Raw genomic sequence first — 12,597 nt, 5'->3', positions numbered from 1 at the left:
AGCTACATCTACCACCATTCCTTCTGCCTTTGTTTTTATGGTTGGGTAGATAGGAGGTTTTATTTAAAAAATGGGAGAGTAGCTGCGACTTAAATCTCTGTCCTCCCTTCCACCCAGAAGCAACAGCATACAGACAAGACTGAGCAGTTATCTGAAAAGTGACCAGGGGAACAGTCAAAAGGTGCAGTTATTTTGGAATCTAAACTCTCTCTATATATACATACATACACACACAATCAGGTGCACAATTTTGCTAAGGGTAATTAAATGTTACATTATTGGCCTGATTTCTGCTCCAGTAAATAGTATTGGTACTTGCTTCTCCCAGTGTCCCAGATTTACACACCCAGAGAGAGTAATCATTTACTTGGTTGTTTAATCAAACACAAAACGATATAGTCTTAGTTTGCCAACAGCACACAAATTGATTCTTGGTATGAAGTGAACTTCAACAAGAGGCAGGCAAACTGTGAACACACCATTGAAAGAAATGCCAAAAGAAGCTCTTGACGAAAGGTGTTTCTCCAGCGATTGCACATGTTTCCTTCAGAGGAGTCCTCCAAGGATTTCTTAGACTATCCAATACTGTAATGACATATTCTAAAATTCCATTCAGCCTGTACCAAAAAATCAATCCCATGCACCTCAACGGTTTTGGGTGAGATTAGAAAATGAAAATTCATTTCCTTGTATCTCTCCTCCAAGCAGTTCTGACAAATTGGGCACTGAAAGACAATGTCTTTGAAATGGCAAGAGAGAAACAAGAAACTTCCAACTTTGAATCTGATCCTGCATTCCAGTCCGTGTTACCCATTTGCTGACCAAGACTGGATTTTTAAAAGCAAACTGCACCAAGATAAATACTGTCATTAATATTGTCAACATGCCTTGCCATGACTGTTTGAAAATGCACTTCTTGCACATTTCAAATACCAACAATATTCAAAGTATAGGGACAAGATTATTCCTCGTTTACACACATGGGACCTTGCCAAAACAAGTTACAAAAAACATCCTTTACAATGCAGAGTTTGCTTCTGGATCTTGGCAATCAAGTTTCAGATCAGTGTACAGCCTAAACACATTACAGAACACAACCCTGAAAGGGAAACGTATGTAAAAGAAAACACTGTGAAAGCAAAAGTTTGCTGATGTAAAGATACCACGTTACCCCCTTCTCAATCTCCCAAGATTTAGTTAAGCAAGTACTGTGCTGTACCATATTGTCACCCAAAACTGAAACATGTAAGATGTTTGTGATAAGCCTCATTACAAGAATCACTTACCCCTGCTTGGACAAAAAGGATTTGAAGCCTGAAAGGCTCCAATAGTAAATTTTCAGGGCTCAGCCAGTCATCCTGGCCTTTCTTCCATTATGTGACTTTGGAAGAAGCCTCAGTGTGACAGCAGCACATGGATCGTACAGGCCGAGTCCTTGAGCGCTCAATTACCAACCAAGAGTAAAGGTAGGCAACGCGTAGAAAGTGGGAACAACTGGAATTTTTGGGTTTTGAATTCCCTGCTCCTGTTGCCTGGTCCTCCACAAGTCAAGATGGCAACAGCAGCTACACCTTTCTCAGCAAGAGTTCCACAGATCCATGTGGAGGTAAGCCAGAAACAGAGATGTGGCTGGGGCAAGCAGAGCAGATCCAACACTACTGGCACATATTACTAGCTGATGTCACTAAGCCAGGATGGAGGGAGAAAGCCATCAGCATGAACCACACATGAGGCTTCCCAGGTGTCTAGCAAAGATGCAGACCGATAATGGCACAGGCAATGTTATCCATGCTATTCTTTTTTTAACCTTAGTAAAACACAACACTGATGAAATCCCAAAGCTTGCAGGTATAATCAAGCCACTCGGGACACATTCACTCCACTTTAAAAGAAGGTTTAACTGTCCTTGCTTTCCTGAAAGAAGCTTGAGGAGGGGCTGTGATAAGAAAACCTGGTAGAGTCAGTCCTGACTTCTCAGACCATTTCCTGAGCTTCGCTGTGAGGGAGGTCATTATAGTTAAAACCAGCTTAACTAATATTGCAGAACCTGGGGAACTTTAGCTCTTTTGTTTTTGTTTTTAAAGAACTGCAGCACCTCACAGAACTAATTCCCAAAGTTCCTTGAAAGCCATACAAGTTTGGATTTGGGTTTACAGTCCCCATCCCCCATGAAGACATTGCAGAAAGCTTTGTCCGTGCTACAACACATACTGCTGGTAGTAATGAAACAGAGTGTGATTTTTCTTAGGAGAGAGGTTACTTTGGAAATCCCAAGTTTTCTGGTTCCTTCTGCAGCTGAAGTGGGGGCCTTACAAGAGCAACACCACTAAGCCTGCTGAATGGGAAAGGATACAAATTCACAATTACTAGAGAACTGACAAATAAGTTTCATGCTAAATATATATATTCGCATCAAACACACATGTGCTACTGTCGAAAGTCAAAATCTGGCATTTAGAACTACGCTAAACATGTTTTCCCCGCTTTGTTGTGATTGTGAGCTTCAGAAAGTTGTGCAGTTAGAACCATCCCACGTTTGACACTCATTTTCCATCACTGCTGTCCAATGAAGAAGTGCTTGTTTTCCTTCCAAGAAATCGGCAGCCCTCAAACAGACCATGGCACTAACTGACCTCCATGGCATCAAGTCCCTTTTGGCTGGCATAGCAACAAATCCAAGTGCTAAGACAGGGCTGGAGTTATACTAGTCACTGATCATGTGGAAATGCCCAATTCAAACAAGCAGCTAAGATGAAAAATTGGCCTGCCAAGAGGGAATAAGGGTTGCACTCCTCAGCATCACACTAATCTCTTCTGCTGGCTTTTGCATTCAGGGCACCACAAGTGGAGACAGCTCTCTTTTGGAGGAAAGAGCTAGTGTCGTAGACTGTTTGCGGAAGGCGACATGGAGGACTTGCTCAAGGGTGTCACCACGAATCCGCTGCTTAAGTCCAGGCCTCGGCCTTCTTTTTCCTAGAATGGAGATGCCAAAAATACTTCAGTTTGGTGGCATTTCTAAATGGCAGCCTTTCAGCCAGACAAGGAGGCATGTTTGTAATGAAACACAGAGCTTTTATTTTCTGCAAGGCTGTGGGCAAGAAATTCCACACGGAATCTGGCACCTGCTGTGGAAACTGAGAATCGTAACTTTCGTCATCAATAAGCAATGATTCCCCCCTCCCCCTCCCAAGCTTTTTGGTTGCTGACAGTAGTCATGGGTGAAGCCAGAGGAGACTGGGCAGGGTTTCTACTGACCAGGGCAAGTTCTGATCCTTGGTACAGCTGCCAGACCTCCTTTGACTATTACTCCACGCTACCTAGCCTCTATTGCCATGCCAAGTAACCTTAGTAATCCATGCCCTCCCCTTGCCATCTTGCCCTCTGCCACTCTGGTCTTTGCAAACCCTCATGAGAATCAGGGGCACAGATAGCCAGATATAAAAATTTACACACCATCTCCATACAAACATACACACATTATGTGTATAAGCACACATTTTTCTTAGAGCAATATACACAATGTTCTCCCTTGTTGGGTTTCAGATTCTGTGCATCTGCAGTGAACACCCCCACTACCAAAATAAGTAAGAATTATTTTTGCAGCTGGCCTGGAATGTGTTCTTTCCCTTACAATTTCTGCCTTAGCCAACCTTTTGAAACTGGCCCCTTTGCTATTTCAAACCCTCCTTATCAAGACTAAATATTAAAAGATCAGTGTTTAAGATTTCACAATAACAACAGTTCTGAATTGTTAAATGCAACTGGTTTTGGGGTTTCACATGCGTTACTTCAAACTGACTTGTTTTGGACCACAGGTTTCCAGTATTTTAAAAAAATAATAATTTTGGAGCGAAACTTGTGCACTGGACACACATTTCACCACTGAGGTTCACTAAAAGCATTTTTAGACACCCCCTCCCAAACCCATAAAAGAACTCCCATACCAACTTAAGACATGAATCTTGATAGCTATGCAAATTAACAAAAATTGTATTTTATCAAATTGTCACTGAGCAACTTTTTGGGCTTAATGCTTTATGATAAAAAAGACCCATCACCCCAAGTTACATTTGAAAACCACTCCGCCCCATCCAGAGTGCTATAGTTTGGCCAAACTGAAAACCAGGGCCAAGCCTCTCTTCCTGAACTGAGGTCCTCTTTCTCACCCCCAGAATGCAGAAGCTGGGAAGGAGCCCCAATTACTTTGCATGCATAAAGCACCAAAATCAGTTTTTCACTTCCTCAGTTAAAAGGCTCTTAGGAAGCAGAACTGGGAAAGTGATCTCTCTCTGCTCAATATGCCCAAGAGTCACTCCCAGTTAAACCAACTTGCCTGGCCATTCAGTGTGCGCTTTCTGAGCTTTGAAGTACTTACAGCTCTGTAATCCAGGAACATTTCTTTAAATGCGAGGAAGTCAGTAAATGTGAGAAGCATATCAAAAATATCCCCTGCAATTTCATCCTTGTGCTGCCTGTAAGTGAAGGATTTAGTCACCATTAAAACAGCTAGACATTCTAGATTTTAAAAGGCACTGAGAAAATATGCATTACAAAAGCTAAGGAGGAAAATGCCTATCAAAATAAGTTGCATTTTCTCTTTAAATTAGCCACTTGCACAAAGTAATTTGTACTGAAAATAATGGGACTAAGGGGTGCTTCACACACTGTCACCAAGCAATTATCCAAAGAAAATGTAGTTCAAAGTTGTACACATTTTAGATTTTAAGCTTAATAATTATTCTGTCTTGCATCAGGGGGTGCTTCTGTCATCGTCCCTCCCCCCCCCACTTTGAAAATGAACAGATAGCAGCCCACAGAAATTTCTGCAGCTTCAGAATCTGAAGGGGAGTGGGAATGCTGTTGCTGCAATCACAGCCACTTCTGCCAACTGCATTCATGGATGTCTGATTTACAGCTTTTCCTCAGCTGTGTGTGCCCAAGGGTGGTGATGGAGGGAATACTGGGCAAACAGGCTCTAAGCTGTTACTAAACAAAGGGATGGATCTGCTCGCTAAGCAGCAGAATATCCATTTAACATCAGTTTTCATTATGCAGCCCTCAGGAATGATCAACAATATGAAATCTTCAAGAAGGTTTCTATAAATGGAATGGGATTGCATGGGCCTTGATCTGCAAAGGAGGCTGGGATGGGCACCACTGGCTAAGCATAGAACAGTCTTCTCTTTTCGTGGAAGTGACTTAATAGCCCATTGTTTACATTTGTGCATATCATGAACATTTGGGCCTCAGCGCATGACATATATGAATGATGTACAGCGGTCTTCTTCCTGTTTTACATTATATCTAAATGGGAAAAAGGGGGTAAGGTCTGTTGGACACAAAGGTAAAGGTAAAGGGACCCCTGACCATCAGGTCCAGTCGTGACCGACTCTGGGGTTGCGTGCTCATCTCGCTCAAGAGGCCGGGAGCCAGCGCTTGTCTGCAGACAGCTTCCGGGTCATGTGGCCAGCATGACTAAGCCGCTTCTGGCGAACTGGCGCAGCACACGGAAACGGCGTTTACCTTCCCACCGGAGAGCGGTCCCTATCTATTTACTTGCACTTTGAGGTGCTTTCGAACTGCTAGGTTGGCAGGAGCTGGGACCGAGCAACGGGAGCTCACCCCGTCGCGGGGATTCAAACTGCCGACCTTCCAATCAGCAAGTCCTAGGCTCTGTGGTTTAACCCACAGCGCCATTCTGTGGACACTCTTAGGGGATGCTATTTCACAGATGTACTGACATTATAGAAAGCTCCCTGCTCAGAGGACCACATGACTGCATTTCAGAGAAGGGCAGACCCTGGGGCAAGGAGTCTGCAGCAGAGCTTAAAATAGGTGGATTCACATCTGAGAGAAGATGCTCCCAAAATTCAAAGCCCAACCCTACTCAATAAGGAGCCTTAAGAACAAGTTAAAGCAGTGAAGATGAAAAAGAAATGGAAAGCAAAGGATCCAACTTACTGTAATGACAAGGTGAAGGCAGACATGCTGAAACCAGGAATCCTGTCCAAGAGCTTTTCTTCAATGTATTTTTCAACCAAGCATATCTGAAGTGAGAAGCACTGTATTATTATTTTCCAGCTGAGGATGACAGGGAGCAAATATTGTAGCTTACCATCTCACAAAGAGGTGTTTTGATCTAGAGAGATCAGATGCAGCTTACTAGACTGTCAATGGCTGGACCACATTTTGGATTCAAATATGAGAGATGTTACAGGTAACAACAGGATACAACCAGTTAAAATATGTAGAGCTGAGTCTCTGCCTTGAGGAAGTAATTTGTTCTGTTCATTACCCTTAAGTTATAAGAACACTATGGGTCCTTACTCTGGGCAGACCCACCAAAATTACTATATGTCTGAAATCAATGAGCACGACTAATGATGGGAGTACCCTGACCATCACTGGATATAACCCCCAAATTTCAGAACCCAACTAGAGACTTGCAAGCTACCATAAGGATCTTTCAGAAACCACATGTGTCTCAGCAGCAATCAGTGTTGCCAGCGTTTAAACCAGCTCTTGCAGCTGTGCCCTTAACAACCCTTTAATCTGCAGCAATTATGAAAACTTTCACAAGAAGCTAAGCTGTTACAAAAGATGCCATGTTGGGACAGCAACCAGCCTGGGCCCCTCCCCTCTAGTCACTGAGCAAACTTTGTAGCAGGAAAACCTTCCTGGCAGAGTGAACAAAGTGATGGTACGGCCCAGAGAAGCACACTGGATGGTCAGCAGCACCAACTTAGTGCCCTCCAGATGTTTTGGACTACAGCTCACATCCATGCTGGCCGGGGCTTATGGGAGTTATAGTTTAAAACAAACAAACAAACAAACAGTGAAGGGGCACCAGGTTGATGAAGGCTGGACTTCAGCACCTGCACTGAGGTCTCAGGTCCCTCTGAGGGTGTGAGAGGAGCCTCAACATCCTGAAGCAGGGCTGCTCTCTCTCTTATGGTTCACAGGTCATACTTGCTGCTGAAACACACAGAATCCAGTTTCTTTCACAGGGTGGCAAATGTTCAAAAGACAAAGCCCACCATCATATGCAAGTGATAACGATCAAAACAGGACATATGCACTCACATATTCATTAAAAATAGGAGTGTAGATGAGCTTATTTTCCTCCGTATCATCAAACTCTTGGTAGTATTTGTCCATGAAGTTCCTTTGTATAAGCTGGAAGTCATCATCTGAAATCACAACACAGTTGCATTCAGTCGAAAGACAGTGACTACATTCATTGGTGTGCTGTCCTCAGCTTAGGATCCAGTACATGGTGACCCTCATGGCTGCAACGACAGCACAGCTGCAGCTGACAGAGGCCCAATCCATGCAGTAGCTTCTCTATCTTGCTAGCTCGCTAAGCCTCTGGCAGGATGAAGAGTTTCTCTCACTGACACAAACAAGGCAGAGCCTGATTAAAAGACTTTTGGCAAGTTTCACCCAGGGAACAGAGCTGGATAATTAACATATGAGGCAACATCAGTTCCCTGGAGAAGTCAGCATACACACAGTTCCAATCCTTCATCCAGAATCAATTAATCAGGCATAAATTTTGCCACTGTAATTGTAACACGGTTGTCAAGCACTTCTCCATGAAAGGGATTGACTGGTTGTTTCAAGCCACCTACTGGGCAGTACCTCAGGCACCACCGATTTATTAAATGTTTCATTGAAAGGCAAGTATCTATCAACAAGTGTGGACCCACAATAAAACATTGTGGTGCATCCCCAGCCCTCAACAGGAGCTCTCATCATGGGGTCCAGCTGTTTAGGAGCAGGAACCTTGTTCAGAACTTGATGCAGTAGGTGGAGGCAAGAAAGGGAAAGCAGGCAGAAGAAGAAGAAAATTTACATGAGAACTCTGCTTCCATTTCCAAGGAAAAGAATACAAGTTCCACCTTCAGCCAGGCACAAATGCCAACCACTGAACACTTTCCCACGTGCCGATACTGCACAAAGAAGAGAGTGGTGGGTATCTATTTTATTTATTAGTTCACTATCTCTTCTTTTGGCACCTCAGGAGCCCTCAAAGCGACTTGCAAAATACATAAACAATAATATCATCTAGACCGACTTCCCCTCAACCTACAGTGGTACCTCAGGTTAAGTACTTAATTCGTTCTGGAGGTCCATACTTAACCTGAAACTGTTCTTAACCTGAAGCACCACTTTAGCTAATGGGGCCTCCTGCTGCCGTCGCGCCGCCGGAGCACAATTTCTGTTCTCATCCTGAAGCAAAGTTCTTAACCCCATGTACTATTTCTGGGTTAGTGGAGTCTGTAACCTGAAGCGTATGTAAGCCGAGGTACCACTGTAGTGCTTTTTAGATAGTTCGTATCTCAGGTTGGGGAAGGTCTGGTCTAGACTATGATGTATTTGTATAAAAACCAGTGCTGACAAAATCCACCCCAGAATCAGAACTGAAGATAAGATCAAAACAATTCCTCTAAAATACCCCAGTGTGTTCACAAATAACAATAAGAAGAGATGCACCTTGGCAGTCCCTTTTGAGCAGGGCTACCTTAAGAAAAACATACCCATTATTATATCTTCTAAATAGCCAACAACAGCATCGAACTCAGCATCCGATGGTGAAGAGCTAAAATGAGAGACAGCCAGGTTGGATTCAGGTTACTATGGAAGGTGAAATACACATAAACATAACAATCCAGGGCACACAGAATAATGCTTACTGCCTTTATGGGACACATGAGCATACAAAATACTTTCAGCACATATATTACTCAGTAATGTTTTCATCAGTCCTGTAAAGTGGAGGTACACTATCACCCCCCTGTTACAGAGAATAACTTCAAACTAAGAGAAAGAAGCATTTCCCTATGGCTATCTTAAGTGCATTTGCTGTCAAAGTGAGATTTCATACCAGAGACTTCCCAGCTTACAGCTCTAAGTCTCTAAGCCACTGCAGTAATGCTTTGTTCTACCTGAACTGAGTCCTCCTCCCCAGATTCCGCTACATTCAGAGAGAAGCTGTTGTTTATTCAAACACAAGTTACTCAAAGAATTATTTTATGGTGACGTTCTTCTGCATTGCAGACAAGATTTAACCAAGGACAGTCACCCTGATGAGAAGCAGTTCCTTGCCTTGCCTCAGTCAAGTCTGATCTCAGACTTGGACTGGGTTCAGCCTGTACTTTATCCATGAAGAAACTAGGCAAGGTTTTAGATACGGCATCATCCTTCAGTTTCTTCTCCCTCATCACTAAGTAGGAATAAGAGTGATGTGTCTAACAGCTGATGTTCTACTGCAGGGGTGGCCAACTCCCAAGAGACTGTGATCTACTCACGGAATTAAAAAATGGCAGTGATGTCAATTGTTGAACTTTTTTATGGAGGAGGAAAGCCCTGTTTTGGGGGAGTTCAAAGGTAAGCTGTTGGCCATTTTTAGGGAGAAAGGGAAACAGCCACTCACCAACAGATCGCTGGGGAGACAAACAGCCTCACTGAGTAAATTCCGTCTTCCATTCTGCAGATCATGCAACAATGGAGGGCGGGGCTGGATTCTATTTTACCAACACTAAGCAAAGGGACCCAGCGATCGACCGCAATCTACCAAAACCTCCTGGGGATCTACCAGTAGATCGCGATCAACCTGTTGGGACATCCCTGTCCTAATGGAAGCAAGGAAGAGGCTGTTCCTAACCCAAGCCTGGTGGAGGAGACACTGTTGCTACTTGCTGCCATCTAGCCACATACAGAAGGGATAACAGCAATCCCTCCAGATCAGAATATAGTTGTTTTTGCAATTCAAAAGCAGAATCGCTTTGGCTTGATTCAGGCATTATATTAAAAGTCAGGGTCCATAAAAGAGCTGGGGTTATCCACTGAACTTAACTGACAGGAAATTTGTAACAGACAAATAAAGTACTTCTATATACAGCACTTAACTAAATCATCACACAATGCTTCATTAACTTGTGGGATTTACCACCTCAAGATGTGATGATGGCCACTAGCTTAGATGGCTTTTAAAAAGGAGGATGGAAATCAATTTCTGGGGTGAGCAACCTATGGCCCTACAGATTTGGCCAGGAATGATGGAAGCTATAGTGTAACAATATTTGGAAGGCATTGATCTATCAATGATCCATTTCTGATCTATATCCATGAGAAACAAAAATCTTTATGAGTCAGTCTTGATTGTAGTTTAAAAATTAACACTGAAACCAACTATTAATAAAGTTAGAAAATAACATATCACCAAGCAATGTTCCCACCTTAAAAAGTACCAGAAATATTGCATCATAAGCCTTTGTGGTCTAGAGAGCCTATTCTATCATCTAGGCTCAAGTCCACAGAAGCACATGCCATTAAAAAAACCATCTTCTCCTAACTGTTAAAACTTCCTATTGGCTTTAACATTTCAAAGTGCAGAAACAGAAATATACTTACATGGACACACCAAAGTTTTCTTCTTCTAAAGTTTCCATCGTGGCTTTGTCACCTGTTTTATAATGTAAACCTTTAAATACTTTAATCCTCAGGGTGTAATACTTGGCTGTCAGTCATCCTGTCTTCAATGTCAGGTCTCAAGCCTATCATAAAATATTACACCACCTCCACATCTAGAAATAACCATTGATTATGACTTGTTTTCTATTTCCTGGAAAATAGTGGGCAACAAATGAACTATACATACAAGTAAGCAGCAGAATAGGTTTGCCTGAAACAAAAGCAACTTATCCCATTGCACTGGAATTGGTGGATCTGAAGGTATGGAATTCCAAGACTTTGGATTTGGAAACGGGCAGCAGAAATACACAGAATTTATAGACTCACAAATACATTGTGGGTGCCACTTATCACAACTAGGGTTTGCCAGACGTACAAGAAGTCTTGCATGTTTGCAATTATCAAGGGCCTCTGTTATACAGTCCAGGAGCTTTTGGGTTCTCTTGGCTGTGAGGGGGGGAAGTTCTAGATCAGTCCACTCTCTACTGTACTAGCTTTCCTGTTGCAGGGAGTTTTTGTTGATGAGAATTATTTTTTAAATTGTAATCCTCCAGAAGTAGTTGGGACAGTTCATTTTACTACCACCTAATTCTGCTGCATGCCCAGCACCTGGGAGAGAGTCGGGTTCAAATCGTGACAAATCCGGGTTCACTGTGACTTTGGAGGCCACTTCTGCCCAAACTACTTCACAAGGTTGTTGTGGAGCATAAAAGAGAACTACATACATGACACATTGAGCTTACTGGAGAAAAAAGTGGGATATAAATACAATCAATCAAATAACCTGCTTCTGGGGTTCTGGTTTGCCATTGTGTGGGGCGGGGAGGGCAGGGGCCGTACTGGACCCAAGGTTGGCCTGACCTGGCAGAGCAGTTCCAAGTCCCTAGCCAGCAGATAGAGCCTCCACATACTGACTCAGTCTACCTCTGAAGGCCAGGAGCGAGCCAGGACCCCCGGTCTACCTAGCAGGGCTCCTCTCAGGGCCACAGGGGACCCAGGAGTCCTAGTCAAAGCCACCCCCTTCCGCCTTGGCTCCTACCTGTCCTCCTGCAGGCAGCGCCAGCTCGTCACTCCGCAGGCCGACGAGCGGGACGAAGGCCTCGGCCTCCCCCATAGAGTTCGTTGCAAACGCCGCCGCCGTCGCTTCTTTCTTCTTATTCCTCCTCCTTCTCCTGCTGCTGCCTAGGAAACGGCCTCTTCCGGTAACGCACACCTACCTGACCAATCATTGTGAGGCTGAACGAACTGAGCCAATCACAGGAGGCTAGGCGGGACTTCTCTCCCGACCAATAAGAAACGTAAAAGGAGAGAACCAATCAGAGGAAGCGCGCGCGCGGGGGCGGTTCTCTCCCTTCCAGCCTCACCGACCACGTGGCGGTGCCCAGTTTGGTTGAGCCGAGCAAAGTAGGCGGCGGCGGCGACGGCAGCAACAACAACTAAGATCCTTCCTGGAACTTGCTAAAGGCTACCCACCTAGTCCAGCATCATTTTTGCAGTGGCCGTCCCACGCCTGCGGCGTCCCCAAGCAGGATTTGAGCATATTAACCCTCACACCCTCTTGTGGTTTCCTGCAGCTGGTATTCAGAAGGCATTGCTGCCTCTGACAGTGGAGGCAGAGCATGCCATAGCCATTGTGCATAGTAGCCCTCTCCAACGTTAATTTATTCAATCTTCTTTTAACGGTATTAAAGTTGGTGGCCATCTTGCCTCCTGCGAAAGTTTCAGTGTTTACGGTAACTACGCGTCGAGTTTAAAAGTCGCCGAGCTCGGTGCCTGTATCTGAAGTGTGTCTTCACATAGGCGGGCCTGTCTGCCGGAGCAGGCTAAAGACTCCGCTTGCCCAGCATCCTGCTGTCAGCGGCCAAACCAGTGGGTTCTTCTTTTGTTTATTGCAATTACATCCCACCTTTTTATCCCATGACATTTAATTCCCAACAACCCTGTGCGGTAGGTTAGACTGAGAGGCAGTGGCCACCCAGTGAGCTTCGTGGTTGACCAAACATGGGCAATGGTGTTGTATAGTGACGAATCCCTCCGGAAAGCAGTTTTCACATTGTGGGTGTATGTGTATACTATTTATCTTGCTTGAGATTATAATCTGTTGGGAGAGGGTCATCCTGA

The 12,597-nt window shown here is 44.2% G+C and overlaps 1 protein-coding gene across 1 annotated transcript; it reads right to left on the bottom strand.

The window, feature by feature from the left end:
• Nucleotides 1-359: 359 nt before the first annotated feature.
• ARL2BP (ARF like GTPase 2 binding protein) lies at nucleotides 360-11,672 on the bottom strand. Its single transcript, XM_082233532.1, has 7 exons — nucleotides 11,516-11,672; nucleotides 10,417-10,468; nucleotides 8,541-8,602; nucleotides 7,084-7,190; nucleotides 5,962-6,047; nucleotides 4,376-4,472; nucleotides 360-2,973 (listed from the first exon to the last, which is right to left on the bottom strand). The coding sequence occupies exons 2-7, from the start codon at nucleotides 10,452-10,454 to the stop codon at nucleotides 2,875-2,877; spliced, it is 489 nt and encodes a 162-aa protein (XP_082089658.1). The 5' UTR covers nucleotides 10,455-10,468; nucleotides 11,516-11,672; the 3' UTR covers nucleotides 360-2,874.
• Nucleotides 11,673-12,597: the final 925 nt, after the last annotated feature.

Source organism: Podarcis vaucheri (genome assembly GCF_965113315.1).
Source record: "Podarcis vaucheri genome assembly, chromosome: 7".
Lineage (NCBI taxonomy): Eukaryota > Metazoa > Chordata > Lepidosauria > Squamata > Lacertidae > Podarcis > Podarcis vaucheri.
This window is presented reverse-complemented; position numbering and strand designations above follow the sequence as displayed.

What these genes read in the sequence shown, in the direction of transcription:
- ARL2BP (XM_082233532.1), bottom strand. Translation starts at nt 10,454, where the DNA reads ATGGAAACTTTAGAAGAAGAAAACTTTGGTGTGTCCAT. An exon ending in GAAAACTTTGGTGTGTCCAT is followed by an intron (nt 8,603 to 10,416) that starts GTAAGTATATTT and finishes CTCTCATTTTAG; the next exon opens with CTCTTCACCATCGGATGCTG. An exon ending in TGTTCCTGGATTACAGAGCT is followed by an intron (nt 2,974 to 4,375) that starts GTAAGTACTTCA and finishes TCTCCATTCTAG; the next exon opens with GAAAAAGAAGGCCGAGGCCT.